The following is a 20,067-nucleotide window of genomic DNA, read 5'->3' on the forward strand; positions in this document are numbered from 1 at the left end:
ATATATATATATATGATTTAAAATCTGCATTTTGTATTTACTATCATATATATATGATTTAAAATCTGCATTTTGTATTTACTTGGAGCATTGGATATATATATATATATATATATATATATATATATATATATATATATATATATATATCGCCACTATGTTTGACTATTGGTTTTTATGAAACATAGTTTTATGCCAAATGTAACAGGACGCACATCTTCCAAAAAGTTTCCAGAATATTTGCCCAAAAGTCTTAGGGATAATAAAAATACGTTTGGCAAATGTGAGTCAAATCTTTGTGTTCTTTTGTTCAGTGGCTTTCACCTTGACAGTCTTCTTTCGATGTCATTTTTGCCCAAGCTCTTTCTTATTGTTGAATCATGAACACTGAACCTACCAGAAGCAAGTGAGGCCTGCAGATCTTTAAATGTTGTTCTGGGTTCTTTTATGAGCTTCTGGATGATTTGTCATTCATTTGAGTAATTTTGGTTGGCCGACCACTGCTGGAAAGGTTCACCCCATTCCAAGTTTTCTCTATTTGTGAATAACGACACTGTGCTGATTTCTTGATTCACCCGGTCTGGTAGTGATCAGGCCTGTGTGTAGTTTACTAAGCTTTAAAAAAATTATTTAATCACAGTTCATTCATGATTTAGCAGGAGTGTGGCGGTGTGGTTGGGGGACAATTACTTTTACATATAGGGTGAGGCAGGTTTGGACTGCTTTTTTCTTTAAAAAAAAAAAAGAAATCATCATTTAAACTACATTTTGTGCAAATAAAGGAATCATGCTTACATAACTCCAGGTTGTTTTTTATTTTGGTTGTATATGCTGACACAATTTGTATGTCAAGTGTGTATATTCGATGCTGAGATCAACAGAGCCCCACGAAGCACTTGGCTCATTCATTATTGATGATGTGGCGTCCTGTGGCAGCTTTGAAAAAGCTTTACACACAGGTTTCTTGTTTCCATGTGCCACCTGACTGCTCTGGATCCACCGCAGAACCAATTCTACAGAGTGGACTTGTGGAATGGACATGTAGCTGTTCTCTTGGACCCAAACTGTCTGTGGTGATGTCCACAATCGTGAAATGCTAATCGTGTGAAATTGCATATGTCTGATCAGCAGGGGTGATGACGATGAGCGAGTGTGCTGAGGAAGAGGAAGGGGCAGGCCTACTTGGCAAAAAGAGCAGAGGGGAAAAGCATGTCACGTTTCCTCCCGACGAGGAAATGGTTTCACGGTTTACTGAGACCAAGGACACACAGCAGGACGGTAATTAATCCTAATTAACAATAATAGTAATAATAATGATAATAATACAGTTACTGATATAGGAAAACGATCCATAACGCAGTGATGTGAAGGTCCGTTCCCACTGTAATCCTGATTAGTTGTTTAGTTTCCAATAACAGCATGTCCCAAAGGCTGTTATTCTTCCAACACTACATTGATTTGCCAATGTTTGCAGGTTTCCTATTTATTAATAAAAGACAGGTCCTACTTTTTATCTATTTAATATTGCAGAATGCTAAGTCTTGCTTCATGGATGTTCCACAACATTAATGGCAGCTGAAAATGGATTAAAAAGTATGTGAGAGAAAAACACTCCAGGAGGTACTGTTATGGGAAAATAATCAATTTAAGGGTTTTAAAAGGGAATTTATTTCATCACGCCACTCTGTTGGTGATATTTTTCCTATCCAGGCACATATCACGTATAGACACAAGCTGCTACCAAAGAAGGATTGACTTTATATATATATATTCCCTCCTGTTACATCTCAGTTTTCTCAAACCCGATAAAGAGTTTTTTCAGCAGCTCATCCGTCTGTGACCTAACGCTTTGAAAGAGATGGATTAATAAAACGAATGTTAATTAAAGTCCAAGATTTGTGCAGTGCAAAACCGTGACTGAAACACACACACAAACACACACTCACTCTTATATCCGTGACTACTTCTGTACTTCTGGTAAAAGTTTCTTTTTTGTGTTTGTCTTTGTTGTTGGAATTGCGGTTAAATCAGGAGTTCATCATGTCTGCGAGACGTCCTGAATGCATTTACCTTGCGTTAATGAAGCACAGAGAAGTGTATTAGGCAGGGGGAAAAAAAGCAGAAAACATTTTTAAAATGCGCTTTCATCAGTAGGGCTAATTGTAGAGCGCTCATTAAGACACAATAAACACTGGATTAGTGGATAAGGAATGAAAGGCTGTTGTTGTTGTTGTTTGTTGAGCCTTTTATTTTCTCTCACTTCTATTTTAGGCGACAGTCGAACCTTGACAGATATAATTTTGGCCTACGAGCAGAGCTGCATAAAGCACAAAGTCACACCCGATCCCAAGACACTGGACCAAATAAAGGTACTGTACAGTATAGTGGATTAACATTATCTGAGTCACATTAGAACATTATATATTCGGAATAAATATATGTTTTTATAGAATAAAAAACAGTTATCATGTAAACCTAACATAGTGTGATTGGAAAAAAATCGAGAATTATTATTATTTTTTAAAAGTGTAGAAATAATGAATCATAAGTAAATGAGTCATGTGTAAATCAAATCCTGAGGGGGAAAAAATGAATTGGAAAAATGAATCATGAGAAAATGTACGACTTGTGAAAAATCATGTGAAAAGGTATCTATTAAACATAAATGTGTCATGAAAATTTTGTGTGACCAAATGAATCATGTGGGGAAGAATAATATAAAAAAATGCATGAAAAAAAATCACAAAAAAAGGAAAGTAAATCATATGATAAATCATGCACAGATTTGTCATAATTAAGCCAGTAAATCATAAGTAAATTAGTGAATTATATAAAAAATCCTTAATTAAAAAAATGAATCATGGCTAAATAAATGAATCACAAGTAGTTAAAGGAATCACATGAAAATTCCATGTGAAACAATGAATCACAAGTAAATAAATGAATCATATCAAAAACTACATTTGGAAAAATAAATCATGAGTAAATAAGTTAATCAAAAGTAGTTAAATTAATTACATAAAAAATGCCATGTGAAACAATGAATCGCAAATTAATAAATAAATTGTTTTAAAAAATAAATCATAAGTAAATAAACAAGTCATAAATAACTTTTTAAATCTCGTAAAGAATTTTGTGTTAACAAATGTTTTTTTTTTAAATGACACATAAAAAATGATTGAGCAGGTAAATTAATTACATGATAAATCACAGGTGTAGAAATTAACCATGAATAAGTCAATAAATCACAAGTAAAGAAATGAATCATATAAAAATCCCATGTGAAAATTGTCATTATGAGTAAATAAATGAATCACTATCACAAGGAACTAAAAAACACAAGGTGAAAAATTATCACAAGGAACTAAATTGATCACATGTGTAAAAATGAATTGTGAGTAAATTAATCACAAGGAAACACATAAATCAAATAAAAATAAATCACATGAAACTGAATGAATCACAGATGACTAAATGAATCACATAAAATGAATCATACTGTAAGTGTAAAAAATGAATCATAAATGAATTCCTGAATCACATGTAGCTAAATGAATCACAAGTGATTAAATGAATCACCTTAAATGGATCATATGTGAAAAAAAAAAATTTAATAAATCACAAGAAAATTAATGAATCACTTAAAAGTCACATGTGGAAATGTGTTTTTATGTTATTGAACATAAAATTATTGAATCACAGATAACTAAATCAATCGTATAAAAAAATTACATAAAAAAACACAAGTAAGTAAATATGTGCACAGATGTAAAATATCAATGTGAAGTATTTAAAAACAAAATGTGTCAACTTAATGTAAATTTTCTGTAAAAATGTCACTGTTGTCACTGTATATATAAAAAGATTAAGTATTAATAAAGAAATGCATGTGCACATTTATGAATTCAACTAAAGCTTACCAAACTTCAAGCTCAACACGACAGTAAAAAGATACACACACATGCGCGCACACACACACACACACACACACACATACACAGAATCTCACAGGCGTGCATGCATAATTCAGAGCGCGCGCTCACTCCTTTTCCCTTTGACCAGCCATGTTAAGAGCATCATTTTCCCCTCTGCATAAATTGACGATTAGATCAAGGGGAATTATTTGCAGAAAATGAGAGACTTAGCGGTACTTACATGAAGCGCACGCTCAGTATTAGCTCTGAGGTGCTAATGAGCATGGGTGCGTTTAAACAAATGTAGGTGGTCCGACCCAGAAGAAGAAAGGAAAAAAAAACAGTGGAGAAAAAAAAAAACTGTATAGCTAAGCATCAGAGATATTTAGCTGAATTCCTAATAAGGCTATGCAAAATGGAACTCGCTGCTTAAAGAGCAAATTTATCAAATTAGGTATTTTCAGGCAGGACGGCCCCTGGAGGAAACTATTTAAAGCTTTTATCGCACCCGTGGGCTTCCACTTTGCTTTGAGATGCTGCGAGTGGATAAAACAGCGCTGCATTTGGTTACGTCTTCATAAGCCTAAAGGGAACAATAACGAACCTAAGGGCTACAAACTTATTATTATTATTAACATTATTATTAATACTGTTAGTACCTCTACCATGATTATTATTTTCCAGCTGATCCTTTTGTACATATTTACAGTTTCACTTAAATTCTCTCCATAATCTCATTATATCGCAGCGATATATTCCCTAATGAAATGTTTTTTTTTTTTTGCATTTACAATTATAGCACAGAAAACTCCAAGTAGAGAAAATGAATAAAATTATGTAGAACTCTTTATAATAATTGAGCGATATCACATGAGAGGGAATGCTGTTGTGGTGGATATCAGCACTGTTGTGAAGAGTATTGTAGGCACGCGTGCGCAGCCTCAGAGTGCTTCTGTATTGTGGTTTTGGCAGGCAGCTGCTCTCTCCTCAGTACTCCTCAGTACTACTTTCGGTCACACTGCAACTAAGTGCTATAGTAGTGTTATTACCGGTTATTAGAGCCCCTGGGACGAAGAGGTATACATACTGTATGGTTTAATGCCCCAGTGCTGTTACTATCTATTATCATAACTCATGAAATGGCTCTTGTCTAATCGGATTACGGGGTCGTTAATAACTGTTATATTATATTTATTGTACAACATTTTAGAATAAGAAAAGCTGATGGATGTGATGATGTCCAAACACTTGTTCGAAGACGTTATTGTTTCTAGTTTCAATAGCAACAGCAGACCAGAATATAATAATATTTAAAAAAAAGATGCATTCATAAGTGCATGTACCTGTATGTACCGAACGTTGAGCATCTTTTGAAGTCTACAAATAAACAAACACAAGCACTGATTTGGAATAGTTTTAATTGAATTTTCTTTTTGTAAAGTGAAGTTCAACAAATGATCATGGATGGAGTCTCCAGTGTCAGTGCTTCAAAACAAGAATTTATGTTTTTGTTTAGTTTTTTTGGAATCTTTTTCTTTAAAAGAAAAAGAAGCAGCATGCACTTGTGATGAAGCAGCTGTTTATATGGATATAGTCGATATACTAAATGTAGCCGGAAATGAATAAAAAGTGATTTATTTTGTTACAAAACTAAAAATTGCAATGATTGGTAAATTGCTGTCTTGTACGAAGAATAAAAGTTCAATTTGAAAACCCACAATTTTCCGATGATAGCGTTATGTAATCCGGTTGTTGATTATTTTTTCTATAATGCCATGTTTCCTAAAGCCTTCCATACATCACATATCGCTCCAGTTCCTCTAGAATCATCAGTAAGCCTCTTCCTGTGTGATCCCAAGCGTTCTTGTTTTATCACGGCGAGGAAATTCACTCATATCTAAACACAGAGTATAAATAACTTTCACACGTTTAAACTTTAATGCGCATCATGCTCCCTGGACCGTCCTGATTCCCTGATTAAAGTCTCCTCCGGCACGAAGGAGACGTGTTTATTTCTCCTGCACATCCTCTTACACATCCAGTCTGCACGTTCTGTACGCATATTAACAATATAACAATATTAAAATAAAAAATGTCCTTTTGTCCACTTTTGAGACTGCGTGTGTGTGTGTGTGTGTGCGCGTGTGTGTTTTTTTTTTAAATCAATTAAAATTTTTGGGCATGTTTTTAATTTTTTAATGATAAATTAAGTTACCCATTTTTGTCCGTGCTCTTTCTAGACACTGCGGGTTTAATTGCTAATTGTTAACTGGGAAAGAATATATTTGCATATTAATTAGCACCTCCATTTGCATTTTTAATTTGCTGCCTTCAAAGGGTGTGAGATAAAAGGTCGTGTTATTTTAAATAATTTATCCTTTATTGCAGAAAAGATGCTGAAAGGAAAATGTGCAAGCGATTTTTAACCCCTGTGAGCTTTTCCTGTAAATTCTGAGAATTTTTTCGACTAATTAATACAGCAATAATAATAATAATAATAATAATAATAATTAAAAAAAAAGATGCAGTCATAAATGCAAAGCCACCAGAAAATACAGCTCTTTTAGAGAAGAATGAGAAATACACCGGAGACGGGTTGGGTCAAAGTCTAGCTGATAAACCGCGTCCCAAACGTTTTGTCTCGACGTTTTGTCCTCTCCCTCCTGACACATCACCACGTTTGGCACTTGTCCATTTTTATTTTCAGCAGCACACAGCGCAGGACGTCACTCCGTGTTTATTAAGATGAAATCTTCAGACAAAAAAGAGGTACAAACGCAGAGCGCGGAGTCATCGCTGTCGAGGCTTGGGGAGCTTTCACAAGCTCCATTTGTTTTCCTTCTAACACACACACACACACACACACACACACACACACGCTTGCAATCAGACATGTTGTTAAGGTTTATAGCAGATTGATCCAGGACCTTGATCAGCCTGATACCTACGAGCTGCTACGAGCCATCTGCTGTCTGTCTGCTAGATAATCGCTTGCTCTAAAGCGCTTCATCCATTATATTTCAGCAGTTTTGACTTTTTAAATGAATTAGATTTATTTTATTTTTTTTACACATGGACTTGATTCATAGAAGTCATGTGATTTTTACACCCCACATGTTATCTTTAAAAACTTTTGCACATATAGTGCATGTTTGTTTGTTTTTTATTTCACATAATTCCTTCACAAATGTTTTTTTTTATTCCACTGGTGATTTTTACACATTTTTGTGACATGTAAACTTTACACGATTATCTTCACATAATTTTCACTGTCTTTATTTATTTAACAAATATTTCAATTTTATTTACATGATTATTATATTTTTACCTGTTTTTCTTTTCTTTTCGCATTTACATTTTACATTTTTACACTGGATTCTTCTGTTATGCGATTTTTTCATCTAATTTTTTTTTTTTACATGTGATTGTTTATTTTCACATTATTTTCCCCTTAACAAACAAAAATCTTTTTTGCTAAACTAATGTATGGACTTGTAAATGTGAATGTGTAAATGTGAATTAATGAAAAAAAGTTTCCAACACAGTTTCGATTTTTCACGATTAATTTCCACATGTGATTTTTTTCACATGACTAATTAGTTATTTTAAGACATGATTCTTATTTTCTTTACACGTGATCTTTTTCACTCACAATTAATCCAGTAGATCGACCATTTTTCGCAATGTTTACAGAATACATTTATTTCACATGTGATTTTTATAATATTTATTTATCATGTATAGTTATATATAATTCTGTAAAGTTATAATTCACATATTTTTTGTGTAAACTTTTTCACATGATACTTTATTTCACATGTGATAAAAACAACAGCGGTCTACTGTATGTACTTCGTGATTTTTAAACTATTAATTTTTTACATAAAGTATCTCCTATTTACTCGTGCACATTAATTATTATTATTATTATTAGTAGTAGTAGTAGTAGTAGTGAAGGTGGTGGTGGTAGGAGGACAAGATTTTACATATTTCACAATGAAATACTCATAATCACATAAAGACACCATTTTGTGTTTGACATATGAACAGCTTTTTTATTTTATTGCTTTTGTTTTACTTTTGGCTCCTTTGTTGTCACAATTTCAGTTTCTCTCTTTGATAAAAAAAAAAAAAATCCTAAAATACACACATTGTTACTGTATCGCTCATAAATCCTATATTTCCAGTACTTATTTTACATGCTAAAATAGAGAAATAAACATAAATGAATGAAAATAAACACATGAACCAGTTGTCCCACCTCAACACACAAATACCTACCGCCTGTGCTGTCTGTGTATCCCGAGCTACAACACATTTTATTAAATTTTTCATTTTAAGCCGGGTTTTGCTCTGAGGTTCAGTGGAGTGCTTATCAGAGGAAGACAATTTCCGTCACTTTCATTCGCATGCAGTCAGATCAGATTCATGCACAGCGAACAACCGGGCTAATTAATGCGGCAACAGATGACCAGCTGTTTCTAATTAATAAAGCCTGCTTTAATTAATATGGAACACTTGCATCGATGGTAAAGCCAGTCATAATTTGCTTTGTAGTGTGAAAATGCATGAAGCTTCAAATCATACCTATTTATCTCTATATCTGTCTGTGTATCTGTGTGTCTACTGATCTACTCTATCTATCTATCTATCTATCTATCTGTCTGTCTGTCTGTCTGTCTGTCTCTCTGTCTGTCTCTCTGTCTGTCCTGTAGGAAATCACCTGCTTGAGTAACAGAGCCAGATGCCTTGATCTCCAGGGTAAGTAAATTGATTTTTTAAATTGTTGTAAACAACTTATTACACCTAAAAAAGCATAATTACTCTAATTTCATTTGAGGAATAAAGAACCAGTTCGTTTTCATTATTTCTTATAATTTATTCTTTCCTTCCCTGGTCCTAGTGCTCTCATGCACTCTATACCCAAACTATTTTATCAAAGCTGTTCAGTGCTTTGTTATAATAATAGATATTGTAGTATGACTTTCCATTTTATTTCCATTAAATCATTTCAATAGGGCACTAATTAAAAGTCTGTACCTGGCAAAGGCCCATGTGTAACATACAGATTAATAATTAAGGAATATAACAAAATAGGAAAATAATCAATAATATGATGTAGATTTCCCAGTTGCACCATTTATAGTTATATTTAATGTTGTAACATATACAGTATGTGAATCCTGTCAGTAAGTTCATTCCTGATCTCACTCATGTTACAGCAACTCTAACCAGTTGTTCCATCACCAGATGTTTTTCTTTTTTTTTTCAGAAAAAAAAAAAAATCAAGCTACTAAGCCACCACAACACTGTTCTGAAGACTTTGTTAGATCAAAAAAAATATTTGCAACTTTAGCGCCGACAACCAGAGACTTCTCGAGATATGAATAACTATTACAAGATATTAGATCTCTACCTTCTTTACATTTCATATTCAGAATATTATCCAAATGCAAATTAAGCAATCAGTTAGTAATAAGTGAATGAAATAGTCCCCAACAAATTTAAATAAATTATGGTTTTAATATTTAATATTAAATGTGTTGCACAACGTAATTTGCTTTTACAGTAATAGCCATATCTGTAAGTGGGTGTGGCATGAACCAGCACTTTGTTGAATTTTGACATTTTATTTTTCCAAAATATGAACAAACTAGGAGGAAAGTTTTAACGCCCCAACCATGACCATGCAGTTACTAAACACTCATTTAGCTTGAACCAACCTGAACTCTGGCTGACATCTGCATTAAAAACTGGTGTAGAGTTAAGAGCTTAACATACAATTTATATTAGTAATGTAATTTCCACATACAAATATTATGAATACAGCAAAAATATTAGATGATAAGACCTGCTTCCAGCCTTTTAACCAGAGGTACAGCATCTGCCATAAGGCATTATTGGTGTTTGTTTGTTTGTTTGTTTGTTTGTTTTGCTGTCGTCATTCAGATTAGTATTCCATTTTGTTTGCTCATTCTGGAGGCTCCGTCGATGGAAACACGGTTGCTCTTCGTTGATCCCGTCATGCGGGACTGGACCCAAATCTTGCATACCGAGATACCATCAGAAACTTTGTCAAGCCTCTTAATTGAAATCTGCACCCGGATCCTGCAGGGCTCGGATTAAAACGCAGTCCCTTTGATGAGGGGAACGGCGGTTATTGATATCGATATGAGCGGATGGCAGATTTTAACGCCGGTCAGCGCCTCGCAGCTTCCTGCTCCCTGTCAAACACTGATGACATCTTGACTCCGAGACGCGGTATCATTATCAGAGCACGGCAGAGGGGATTAGAAAAATGGGATTTCAGATCCCCCTATGTAGGGTGCACTTAAGTCATTATTGTAAAAAGCGTTTTTTTTTTTTTTTTTTAAACAAATGATTATGCTAATGATGAATAAATTATCATCTCTCCAGCACATGGCTGTGAGAGATCTGGCTTCTCCCCGACCACGAAGATAAGAGTTTATGAGGGGATGGGGGTCCAATAAAGATTCACCGCTGTGACCATCAAAGCATTTCTCTAGGCTTTGTTTGAAAAAAGTTCCTGAAAAATTACTTTGATTCTCCTCTGCGTGGCGGGACGCGATCGCGTCCGTGTCGAACGTTCCTTTGCTCCTTAATGAACACCAACCACCAAGTCACATCTGTGGAGAGGCCGGACTTCAAAGTGCGTGTCGACGGCTTTAGAATGAGCGTATCTCTTGGTGTAGACTGATGTTATGACTTTGATTCCTGCGGTAAGCCTGGTTTATTCCCGATTATTCCTAATACGAATGTCCTCCCCCAGGTGTTCGTTTGGATTATCGCTCGTGCGAGTCTCTGGAGGAGATTCTGAAATCTGTCCGGTTTAATCTCATTGACCTGCAGGGGGCGGGGCTCGAGGAAAATGTAAGTTAATTCAAATAAGTGTTTCTTCTTATTATTGTTATAGTTATAGTTTCAAATTATTTACTGCAGTGGTGTTGGCGTCGTGATTCAGATTAATCAGAAGGTGTTGTGTTAAAACGCTTATGCTACAGTAGAAGGAGTCTCCAGTGTCAGTGCTTTGTAACAGTAAGGCTAAGCAAAACTCACATGCTAAAACTGGCATTATCCGTCTGTCTCTAGGGAGCCTCGTCACTGATGGATATGATCTCGTACTACGAATCAGCCACGCATCTAAATGTGTCCTCTAACACGACTATGGGAGTCTCAGGATGGCAGGCCCTCTCACGATTACTCACGCAGGTACGGAGATGATGGACTCGCACTAGAAATGTGCAGCCTGAACGTAGCTTTAACAAGTTAAGGATGAACAGTCTCAGCATTTCTGAATGTTGCAGCTAGAAAAGAGGACTGTACCTTTTGTGTATTTTTCTGGCAGGTTTCTGACATTCAGAATATAGGTTTTCAAAAAGGATTGAATGTTCTTGCAAACTTTTTTTTAGTAATTATTCCATATCGACTTGTTGCAGTATGCAGTCAATCAGGAGAATTAATTAAAAGGAGTACATGCACCATTTTAAATTTGTTGATATTCGCTGGTTAAAGATGCAAATTCCCATGTTCTATTAACGTACATGTTAAATAAGTAAGTTATCGCAGTAACACATAAGCAAAGAGATGATGTCATTTAGATTTTTCCAATCTGATCAAACATTCTAGGAAAAAATCAGAGTTGTTATGTTAGAAACATGTGCAAAGTACTACTGTAATAAATATCAAATGCAAAGTAATAATGCAGGTATGTGAAAAAGGCTGTTTTTCTTATATTTTTAGCAGGAGGATTAGTAACTAGACAGCTATTTGTCTAAAAACAGTTTTAAAAACCTTCATTTAGTTTTAAAATACTCATACATAACCGAGGGTGCCAATAGTTTTGCAGCTCGCCTTACAGTAAGCCACGGATATTAAGCACACTCTTGGAAATCAAGCATCTGTAACACTTTCAAGCATTTAAGCAACTTAGGAAGACGACGATGGAGAGAATAAACAGAAAAATAATGTAAGCTAGCAAGCTACAGTATATGTCGCTAAGCAAAGGCGTATTAGTTAGCTATATTTGTATACCATGGCGTTATAATATCTACAGTAGTTACTGTATATGTATCCTGTCTGTGAAATAATGTTCATGATTTTCTCTTGTGACATGAAGTAAATGTGTAGAGATTTTCGGATTTGAATAGTTGATCTTGTATTTTTTAGTTGAATAAATTGATGTTCGAGAACATTAGCTACAGTTTGGCAACAGTGATACTGATGAATGACTAATTTCCCACAATTCTTCAGCCTTTTTTTTCTCCCTCACATGATATATTGCCGTACCTGCTCCACTTAATCTAGTTTTTTTTTTTTTTTTTTTATAAATATTTAACACAGTTTTAATGAAAATAAGACATGTAATTTTGTCATTGCGTTGATTTTTGAGTCGTGAAAGCACAGATCCTTTTCAGGCACTTTTCAACGCCTTTTCTGCACTCGATCCTCTGACCTGATTTGTATTCAACGTGCAGTGGAAGTAATGAATTATCATGCATCAGAGAGGAAAATATTCGCTCCGCAGGATATTGCTGTATTCACACTTTGATTTTAATGGCTATCATTACAGTTCACTTTAGTTCACGGCGATATTATGTTCAATTAGCGGCGTCTCGAGATGAAAGACAGACGAGCTACGCCCTCGTAGTTCGGCCGACTTCGACGGTCAAACCAAAGGCGTGCTCTTAGGCGGTATTATACTAGATCAATCGTGTTTCCATCAACAACAAAAGAAAGAGGTGAACAAAAAAAAATCTGGACACTTTTGAAGCTGTGGACTAGGGCATAAAGCCTAACGATGGCCGCTAGATCTACGGCGTCTTCTTGTCATAAGTTGTTTCTTGACGTTCCGGCTTTTTCAGACAGGTTGTGCTGGGATGAAAAGAGGGCAAGAAGAAGCAGCCAGGCCAGAGTAAAGGCAGAACGAGGCTTTTCTTCCCCTTTTTCACTTTTTCTCCCTCTTTAGAGCGGATGCTTGTGGAGGTTAGATGCCTGTAACATCCCCATAGAGGATTATCCTGCACAGGCTCTGTCGAGAGCCCTCCTTCGCAGCAGGCTGACAGTGCTGCACCTTGAAAACGCCGGACTGAGTGGAAAGCCTCTTTTCACGCTTGGTACGCTTGTTCTATGCACAAACACACACACTTTGTGAAAAAAACTCACAACAACCAAATGAACAGGAAATGTATTTAAAGGAAATGCATTAAATGAGTATGTTTCGCTGTGAAACGTCTGCAACAGGCTAGCTCCTGCTATCACTTATGATCTAGCAACTACAGATGAAAGAGTTGTTTTATCTTTAGCCTTAAAAAACCCTCAAAGTTTAGCAATGACACTGGAGACTCCTTCCATAACTGTAATACATACAGTACAAGATTCCTAAGCCTAATATTAATCCATCTATTCATCTAGGAACTCCTGCAGACCAACTAAGGAGAGTGGAGGCCAGTAGTCACTATTGTATTTATTCCGCCGGTCAACATTCACACACAACAGGCAATTTGGAAACGCCCATTAACCTAATCAATGTCTTTGGACTGTGGGAAGAAACCGGAGAACCCGGAGGAAACCCACCTTGCACGGGGAGAACATGCAAATCCCATGCATTCAGACCTGACCGGGAATCGAACCCAAGACCTGGAGGTCCAGGGCAACAGTGATAATCACACCGCCACTGCCTCCTTAACGTTAATGATGTCATTAAAATCTCACATGTAAATATAACTATTTATGCGCAGTTGTGCATAAACATTGTGCAGTATACAGTATGTATTACATAATTATGTATGCTTTATACCATAAAATTATATGGAAATATTAATAACAGTTTATTTATATAAGATTTATAGGCTGTGTGTTACTAATCTCCTTTAAGAAAAGCACTGCACTTTAAACTAGTTACTGTTCAAATAATGGCCTCCGACTCTCTGTTGTGTGTATTCCTGCCCCTGCTGGCTATGTAATAGGGCTGGAATAAGGTTTGTGTGTGTGTGTGTGTGTGTGTGTGCAAGTGTTGTACTGTATGTGCGCAGCCCCGGCCAGCAGGAACAGATGAAGAAGAACAGCGAGAGGAGTGGCAGATTTTGGCCTCGCGACCCTAACAGTCAGACTCGGCCAGGATTAGATGTCGTAATCTTCTGCCTGTCAGTTTACACGCTGTCGCACCGATCTGTGTGTGAGCCTCTGCGGCCAGCTCGCCGCGAGCGCCCACTGTAGCAGTAATATTAGCTCCTTTAAGAATGTAAGACTTGGCTGCGGCAGGTGAACGTTGTTAGGTGCAAGAAGGTGCAACTAGTTAACTGAAACTCTTACTGTGTCTGGAATCGCTAATACTTGGATTCCCTGTTCTGTACAGACAGAGTGCTGCGTAAGGCTACTGAGCACTTTGAAAGATCACCATTGTGATTCACTGTGTGTGTGTGTGTGTGTGTGTGTACATATATGCATATTTGGGCAATCACAAAAACTCTGCATATAACAAAAAAGTTAATTTTTGTTCTTTGATTTCAAACATTTTTTAAAACATGAAACTCGATTCATTACATCAAAAGTGAAATCATTCTAAAAAAAAAAAGCATTTTTTACTTGTTTTAATTTAAATGATTACAGCTCAAATTTGCAGCTCAAAATATTCAAATTTGTCATTCAAGGAAATATACATTATACATGTAAAGAAGTTGTAGCCACTTTTCTGAAGATGTCTGTGCATGGTGGCTGTTGATGTACTGACTCCAGCCTCGCTTTACTCCTTGTGAAGTTCGCCCGTGGTATTGAATCAACTTGGCATCTTTTTCTTTCACGCAAAATATTCTCTAGATTCTCAGTATTTGTACTGCACGAACAGTCATTTATGCCAACGAAATGAAATATTATAATATTTTGAGATACTAGATTTTTGATTTCATGAGCTGTATCATTGTAATAATTACATTTAAAACATTTACATTTACAGTACATTTTCCTTTAAATTATATAAATCCAGCTAATATGAGAATTTTGCTTGAAAGAATTTTAATGAAATTTTTTTTTTTTTTGGATTAACATTAACGGATAGAGAAAACAAAATGCTGGTGATGGAATAACTCTTTATATTTGCTATAACATGAGCACTAACATGAACTGACGTTCCATGGCACTAAATGTAACTATGAATAATAAAAAAAGTATAACATTTTGTTCTTATGATAAACTATCTTTACTGGCAAATTGGTGTGATGTAAAAAAATTTAAACAAATGGTGTGGCATGATATTGTTAAATATTTGGCTTGTAGTGGTAATAGGAATGTTTCTTCTGGTCTGTCCTTGATTATTTTCTCCTAACGGTAATGATTTATTCCTTAGACATTATTACATATTCCATAATAAAAAGATGTTGACCAGATGCATGTTAGGAGACCTGAGAATGCGAATGCTTCAGTGCTTAATGGAAAAGGATTAGTTTTCGAAGGACGGTAAGACAAGAGTGTAATGAAGACGGTGTACTGGGAGGAGGGTTTAAAGGGTTAAGAAGCGTATTCGGCTTTGAAGAAGTCCACTTGCTACTATTAACTTCTCACTCCAATAGTCATCACTCTTTCTTAAGCTTTTATTGCATGTACACTTGTCAAGCCCTTGTCCCTTTGGCTTAATGTCCACATCGAGCTGAGTTGCATCTGTTTGATCACAGTAATGTCTCAGCAGAGAAGAGCGAGAGCTGCTCTGGACATGGTCCATTAGCGAGAGCAGTGTGAGAGGACCTTAAATGAGTGGGAGGACTCGAGAGGCACATCCTGCTCTGTTTCTCTAAGCAAAGCCTGGATCTGTTTGATATTTTGGTGCCGCGTCGGCACCCCCCGTGCTTCTCGCTAGAATGCCCAGCTGCTGATCATCACCATCGATCGGGCGCGTCCCTGATTGAGGGACTTACTAGCTCGCACAGTGGAGCCTGTCCGATCAATCCAACGATCCCACTATTCACTTCCTGCTGTGTGTGATGGCCATGTTGGCATTCGGCATGCGACCGAAAGGGTCTGATAGGATCTGCTGCATTGATCCGGACAGCAGGACTGTGTGAGGCCACGGACAAAAAGCCCACAAAAGGGGTCCTGTGCTGAAAGGACACAAAATGATGTTGATTACGATGATGACCGCAGTCATGTAAATAGTAAAGACTAGAAAATTTGTGAGCTTCATGACACCTTTTTTTTTTTTTTTTGGTGAGAGTCTGTACTTTCCCCCCCTCTTTCTTCCACATGTATAGTTAAAGGTCCTCCCTTTGCACATCATTTTTAGACAATAATACAGCCTAACAGCTCCATGAGTTAAAATTATGTTTCTTTTGTTCTTCTAAGTTTGCGCTCTAAAGAAGAACATCGCTCTGCAGGAACTCTACCTGTGTGACAACAAGCTCAACAGCTTCCATGACTCCATGCAGTTAGGAGAGCTGCTGGAATACAACCGAACTCTCCAAACCCTCGACCTTAGTAATAATGCCATATCTGACTCAGGTATGGCCACTTCTTTTCCCACACTGCATGAATATTTACTTTATATTTATATGCTTTCAAAACACGTTCATGCTCTACTGAGTCCCCAAACACTTTCCTTTCTCTTGCTGCAGGTCTTGAGGAGCTCTCTGATGGTCTGAGAGGTCAGAAGGCGGGTTTAAGAACATTAGTGCTGCATAACAACCAGATTACTCACCGCGGCATGACTCATCTTGGAAGTGTTCTGGTGAGTTGCAGCGCGTGTTCATTAAGAACGCTTTTATGCAGCACCGTTTGCCAATTAGTCTGATGAAGTGCGTAATATGTTAATACATTATGCCCCAATTTTCCAGACAAATGCAAAGACTAAAAAAAGAAATTAAAGCAGCACTGAAAAACCCAAGCCTCTTTAATGCTACAAAATATTACCAACAACTGCTCTTTTACGTAGTCTGGCATGTCACATACATGCACCACCCAAATTATAGAAATGTGAAATAATATAAATTGGAACTGGTGAACATGGGAAACAATAGAAATTGGGAATGGGGAAATGGTAAAGTTTAATATTTGGAAATTGGGAAATTGCTTAATTATAGAAATTGGTAATTGGGAAAATTGTTAGGTAGCGAAAGTGGGAATTGAGGAAATGGTCAACTATAAAAACTGGGAATTAGGAAAATGATAACAGAAATTGGAAAACTGGTTAATCATAATAATTGGAAATTGGGAATATGGTCAACTGTAGAAACTGGGAATTGGAGCACTGGTAATACCCCTATCTCACCTATGCGGTGGCCATAAGTACGGTTTATCATGATTCACCGCGGGTTTTGGCACTGTGAGTACGTTTCCATTTTTCCGTGCAAAAAATTAAACATGTTAAATTTTTTTTTTAAACATTAAATTTTTTTGCCGGTCCTCTTGGAAGCTTGCGGTCCTTGCAGAACTTCGTAGAACGACAGCGGAACGTCGGCGGGCAATTGCGGCGACTCAGGGTGCCTAACTCCGCATCTCACCGTGAGTCAAACCGCATAGGTGAGATAGGGGTATAAACAGCAGAAATTGTAAATTGGTAAAGGGGTTAACTATAGAAATTGGGAAATGAGAAAAGGTAAACTGTAAAGATTGAGAAGTTATAGAAATTAGCAACTGGGAAATGTTAAACCATAAGAAAAATGGCATTTGGAAAATTAGTACATTGAAGAAAATGGGAAATTAAAAGATTGTAAGTAGAAAATGGTAAATTATTGAGTTTGGAAATCGGAAAATTGCCAAAATTAAAAATACTAATGAATAGTAATTCAGACCAAAACTAGAAAACTAATAATAAAACCAGTGTTCAAAACTTTATATCGCTTGTTGCTTGGTTTGTTTATTAATTTATTAAAATGATTTAGTTTTTAAATTCATTAATGAAAGCCCACTTGTCACGCTTATTATGCCATCACAAGGGTGCCCCAGCAACAATTTGCTTTGGTTGATATTTATTTCAACACTGTGACCATACAGATTGTTCTTCAAGCTGCGCCATGTCTGTGCATAATTAGTTTAGTCATTTGCACAATTATTGTCAGCAACCTTAATAGGTTCAAGTTCCTTACAAATCATTTTGTTTTAAAAAGAAAAAAAAACTTTAACGTCTTTCTGACAGCTCCTGGATTCTTTTGTCTCTGAGAGAGTTTGACGGAACGGCAGAAAAAGAATGGGGAACAAAAAGAAAGCGTCGATCTTTTCCTCACTGGATGGCTTATGTGTAATCCTTAATAATATCCATTCCCCTTTGGTAGCTTTGATTGTCAGAATAAACTGTACCTTTTTGTCATTTGAATGGCGATCCGAATCAAAAGGGTACAAATTAAAGGGCCGCTTTTGTCTCCTCTCGGCCGCTGGCACATTCGCCGCGAATCCATCCAGGCCAAAAATAAAGCTGGCTCATTCCATTTCTCCTGCACTAAATAAGAACAGTTTGATTAAATAATAGATATGTGTTTAGTGGGCTTTTCCATGCGCTGTGTCATTAAGAAGGATAAGTAGACATCCACGCGACCATAATGAATATAATTAGTGCAATGGCTGGTCGTGTCAAATATGACACAGGAAGGGCTGTTATTAACCTCTCTGTTTTTTTTTTATTTCTTTATTCCGAGGCGCCTTTAAAAGGAGGCGAGAGAAGAAGGGATAAATGGGTTAGTCGGTCAGACGATGGAGCCTGGCTCGTGTCAGTAGTTGCTAATTAAATCATGTTTTCCGCTCATGACGTTTGCGGGATCCCTTTATGTATCGAGTAAATGTCCTTAACAACTTCTGTTCTTTGTTTTTTTATGGTATTTAATGCTTTAATGAATCACACATCAAACTGTGCATGTCAAGCTGTAACAGTCTATACACCCCGTAATGTCACGCAAATGTGCGTCATTACTCAGATGTTCTCTTATTGTAGTCCGTCGGCTAGTTTTGAGCTGGTAAAAGTAAATCCACACTGAACAAGTTGAAATATTTCTGGTGTTTTACAATTCTAGTGCTAAATGTGTTGGTTGTCGTTGTTGAAGTAAGAAGTTTCCGAAGAAAACATCTGCTATGTTCTGAAACCGATTGTGTGCAAACTGTATTATTAAACCATTTGCAGGTTAATGGCGAGGTTTATTAGCCTCATCGCACCACTACAAATATAAACAAGCCATCTTTAGATGTTCTGTCTAATAGATTCGATTTGTGTTAATTATAGACAGTTGTGTAAATTAAGTTTTCCCTGCCCCGCTTGCTTTAATTGGTCCCCTAGCCTTTTTTGAGAACGCTGGAAATGTTGGACCTTAGCGATAACGACCTAGAGGACAGAGGGCTGCACACGCTCAAGGAGGCGATCATCTGTAATCGCTCTATTACACGACTCGTCCTGGCCTCAGTCAAAATAACATGTGAGGGTATGGAGCACCCAGTTTCCCATTTTATTTAGTGTTATTTTTTGATGCCTCATGTTTTACCTACAGTACAGTAATTGTTGTTTTATTTGGCGCTCATTTCAGGTGCTGTGGTCTTGGCTGAGATCCTGGCCGAGACTCGGTTCCTTCAAACTCTAGATGTGAGGCAGAACCTCATCCTGACTGGAGGCCTGATGGCTTTCGCCCTGGCCTTGAAGCTCAACCACACTCTTGTTCATTTAGACCTGGACCAAAACCCCAAAGAGGAGAAGGTGAGGGAATGTAAAGACTTTACATTATGGTATATTAAAACAAGTACTGTCAATCGATTACAACGTTTAATCTGGTTAACTTGGTTAAGGTTTACTTGTATTGTATACTTTCAATGCTAGGATAAAGAAAAGCTGGTTTGAGGAAACAGATTATGCAGTATGATAACTTAAACATTAACTTTTAAGAAAAAATGTAAAAGGAAAATCTCTCAAAATGAATCAAATCCAAGGGTGTGTCAAATCCAACAATGGTGGAGGTCAAACCTGGATCCTCAGATCCAAAATTCAACAACCTAAAGCCGTAGCTGCCTGAGCCACCACTCCCACAGCTAACATCCAATGTATTCTTGCAAAAACTACTTCTGTGAAGTACTGTGATTTTTATCCAACCTTCCATCCAGAAGCTGTTTATAATGAAACTTGCTGTTCAGCACACTTGATGTGTGATGTTTCCTTACTCATCTTATTATCTGC

The 20,067-nt window shown here is 36.6% G+C and overlaps 1 protein-coding gene across 1 annotated transcript; it reads left to right on the top strand.

The window, feature by feature from the left end:
* The first annotated feature begins 1,136 nt into the window (after positions 1 to 1,136).
* Positions 1,137 to 19,734, top strand: si:dkey-288a3.2 (protein phosphatase 1 regulatory subunit 37). Its single transcript, XM_053509199.1, has 11 exons — positions 1,137 to 1,278; positions 2,272 to 2,369; positions 8,630 to 8,675; positions 10,705 to 10,805; positions 11,025 to 11,144; positions 12,901 to 13,048; positions 16,266 to 16,421; positions 16,535 to 16,647; positions 19,183 to 19,324; positions 19,427 to 19,593; positions 19,714 to 19,734. The coding sequence occupies exons 1-11, from the start codon at positions 1,137 to 1,139 to the stop codon at positions 19,732 to 19,734; spliced, it is 1,254 nt and encodes a 417-aa protein (XP_053365174.1).
* Positions 19,735 to 20,067: the final 333 nt, after the last annotated feature.

The sequence above is a fragment of the Clarias gariepinus genome, chromosome 13, assembly GCF_024256425.1.
Source record: "Clarias gariepinus isolate MV-2021 ecotype Netherlands chromosome 13, CGAR_prim_01v2, whole genome shotgun sequence".
NCBI classification, from domain to species: Eukaryota; Metazoa; Chordata; class Actinopteri; order Siluriformes; family Clariidae; genus Clarias; species Clarias gariepinus.